This window comes from Brassica napus, chromosome C8 (genome assembly GCF_020379485.1).
Source record: "Brassica napus cultivar Da-Ae chromosome C8, Da-Ae, whole genome shotgun sequence".
In the NCBI taxonomy this organism is placed as follows: domain Eukaryota; kingdom Viridiplantae; phylum Streptophyta; class Magnoliopsida; order Brassicales; family Brassicaceae; genus Brassica; species Brassica napus.
The window spans coordinates 3,051,848-3,055,156 of record NC_063451.1 but is presented as its reverse complement, the minus strand read 5'-3'; the positions used below and the strand labels follow the sequence as shown (position 1 = coordinate 3,055,156).

The window sequence follows — 3,309 nt, the reverse complement described above, 5'->3', positions numbered from 1 at the left end:
TTTTCTTTACATCGCCCAACTAATCATCCATTTTAGTGGTTTTGTCACACAAGTCCACTTTTTACCACGATTTTGTTAGTGTGCAAACTGTTTTGGTTATTGTGCTTGTGCAACACTCTCATTAAGTTAGATTATATAAGAGCATTTTCATGAGTATCTAAGAGCATGGCCAACACTAAGAAACTTAAGTTGTGTATCTAAGCCTTTTTTTTGTATCTAAGCCATTAATTATTATTATATGTTAACTTTATCAACTAATAAAATTTAATTAAAAAAAAAATTATAACCAATGGAAAAATGTCAAGTGAGTAAATGGAGTTCTAAAGGAGGTCCCAAAGGTTCTCAAAAGAAATATTGTTGCTTAGTATTTTGCTTGTTTTTTATAATATAATAATTATTAGATAATTATCTTTATCATTGGAGATACTATAGGAAAATTATCTATTCTATTAAAAGAAATAATAGAAAAAGAGGAGAAAGAGTAGAACTCATTTCTCAAAAGAGAAACTGTGAAATCCTAGATACCCAAATCCCACTTGTTCACTTAGAGCACCCCCATTAGTGAACCCCATGAAAGGAGTTCACAAAGTATTTTTTTTATTATATTTTTTTCTGTTTGATTTTTGTTTTTAAAAAAAAAAAAAAAAAATTAATCGGACCAATCGCGGGCCGCCACGTGCCGTGGAGCCCGCGCTACAGTGATGAACCCGGTTCACTTGGAAGAGGTGGAGAGAGACAAGTTCATCATTATTCATTATTTTAATATTTTTTTTTTTTTTTGGAATCTGTGTGAACCCCCCATAAATTCACTAATGGGGGTGCTCTTATTGCTAGTCAGATTTTCTAAAAATCTCCAAATTTTATTATTTAACTTAAATTATATTAAATCTATTAGTTTTGTATTTTGAGAACTCTAAAAGAGTGCTCTAACCATCAACGTCACTGTATAATGTCAATTATCTCTTGTAGTTGTAGTAGCCAAACTCAATGTGTACTTTTAGTTACGTGAGCGCAACTCAATACTTATAGTTTACGTGAATATGATCTCTCCTTGTTGAAATTTATGGAGGTGGCGGCAAATCAACAGTTCCAAGAAACAGAAAATTAGACATCCACTGATATTATTCCCTCAGACTCATCTTTCTTGTACACTATAAATACTTCTAAACCCTACGCTAAACTTTATCATGATCATCATATTAAATACATATAGAGATTTATATATTCGTGCTACGACTACATAAATCATGGTGATTGCTAAGAACCGCACAGAGCACTACGTAGTATTGGTCCTTGTTCTGATAAATATGGTGGGATCAGTGTTACTAGCCACTGAAGGACGACCGGTCAAGTATGGTTCGACAGCTTTGACCCAGTTAAGAGTTTCACCTTTGTACAATGGAAGCGCAATGTCTAAGCTTAAACCAGTTGAGTCATCTGTACAAGATGTTTCTTGGCTAGCCACGGTGAAGCAGTCCGGACCAAGCCCAGGGGTTGGTCATCATCGAGCCAAAGGATACAAGACCTTTGGACGAGTCAGAGACGACTCTGGTCCTAGTCCTGGTGTTGGACACTAAAGAACAAGACCTACGAATTTAAATTATAAGAATATATATGCAGATGTAATAACTTTACCATGTTTTAGTAGCCTTTAAGATGTAACCTTCTTCCAATATTTATGTTTTTCTCCTTTTTCTCTTATCTTGTCTCTATTCTCTACGTAATAATCATATAACCAAGCTTTAATTATGTTTTCTACATATTTCCAAACGACAATTTGACAGAGGTATTCAACACAACGATATGCATTGCGATTTGCCTAAGAGAATTCTTCTTTAGTTTCAGGCAAAACTTGGTGGACAGCCTTCTGCAAGTATAAATAAAGCATCGTGATCTAGGAACTAAAGAAGCCGTGAAACACCTTATATATGGTTCAGTAAGTTTTCAGAATTTCTAATGGACGCATTGCTCTTGACAAGCAAACCTACTAGGCATTTGACAAAGAGAGACGAAGCCATAAACCCCTTTAAATGATCGAAAGCATCGACGTTAAGAGATGCACTGATATTTTGAATTATCTGATGGGGATGTCTCTCTCAATCAAAGGATCTTTGTTTATCTAGAGTAACGCTTTGCCTTGAGATTCTAAAGATTCGTGGGAACACTGAAACACGTAATTATGAGATTGGGAACATGTTTATATCCACTACAAGAAAACACACTATATTCCGACGGACGTTCCGACGGACAACAAAGCCGTCGAACGCATTTGACGATTTTCCGACAGCATTCCGACGAAAACAAAAAATATTACTTCGTCGGAAATTCGTCGGAATATACCGACGACTTTCCGACCAAAGAGTGTGCGTCGGTATATACCGACGCAATTCCAACGACATTCCGATTAAATATATAACCGTTACGTTCATTAGAAATTTGTCGGTATATACCGACGAATTTCCGACGACATTGCGATCAATAATATAAACGTCGCTGTCGTCGGAAGTTTGTTGGTATATACCAACGAATTTCTGACGAACCTTTTGACTGTTGCCGACAAATACATATGACCGTTTTATAGCCGTTGAGATAGGAAAATACCGACGGAATTCTGACGGATATGACCGTTAAATTTCTGACGAACCTTTTGACCGTTGCCGACAAATACATATGACCGTTTTATAGCCGTTGAGATAGGAAAATACCGACGGAATTCCGACGGATATGACCGTTAGGGTCGTCGGAATTCTGTCGGAATGTCGTTGGACTGTCGTAAGCAATTTCCTATAAATACAACCTCTCCTCATTCAACTCATTCACTCCTCATTCTCTCTTCACTCTCTCTAATCACAACAATTCCGAGTAAATCATGTCTTCAGGAGTTTATTATCGTTCGTGGATGGATAAACCTCATATGGATCCCAACACCAATTTACTTACGGAAGAATACGTTCAAAGGATTGGAGAATTCATGAAGCTTGTTGAACAGCAACCGGATGCAAAAACTGGTATGTTAAGATGTTCCTGCTCTACTTGCAATAATAATAGGATTATAAGTTAATTTGATGTTTGGACTCATTTGTATATGAGAGAATTTTCACGTAATTATAAAGTTTGGTATCTTCATGGGGAAACTGGTTATGAATATGGTAGTACTAGCGAACCTCAGCCTGTTAGCGAACTTCAGCCTGTTAGCGAACCTCAGCCTGATATTAGGTTAGAAGAACCTAGAATGGATATAGATTATGGTGTAGGTACTGTGCATATGGTACATGATCATTATAGAGGGGAAGAACCAAATCCCGAATC

General features: G+C 36.5%; 1 protein-coding gene across 1 annotated transcript; it reads left to right on the top strand.

Annotated features, from left to right (window-relative positions):
- Nucleotides 1-410: 410 nt before the first annotated feature.
- On the top strand, nt 411-2,941 carry LOC106423843 (precursor of CEP16-like). The gene has a single exon (XM_048765674.1). It carries the CDS (start codon nt 1,248-1,250, stop codon nt 1,575-1,577), a length of 330 nt encoding a protein of 109 aa, XP_048621631.1. The 5' UTR covers nt 411-1,247; the 3' UTR covers nt 1,578-2,941.
- The last annotated feature ends 368 nt before the right edge of the window (nt 2,942-3,309 follow it).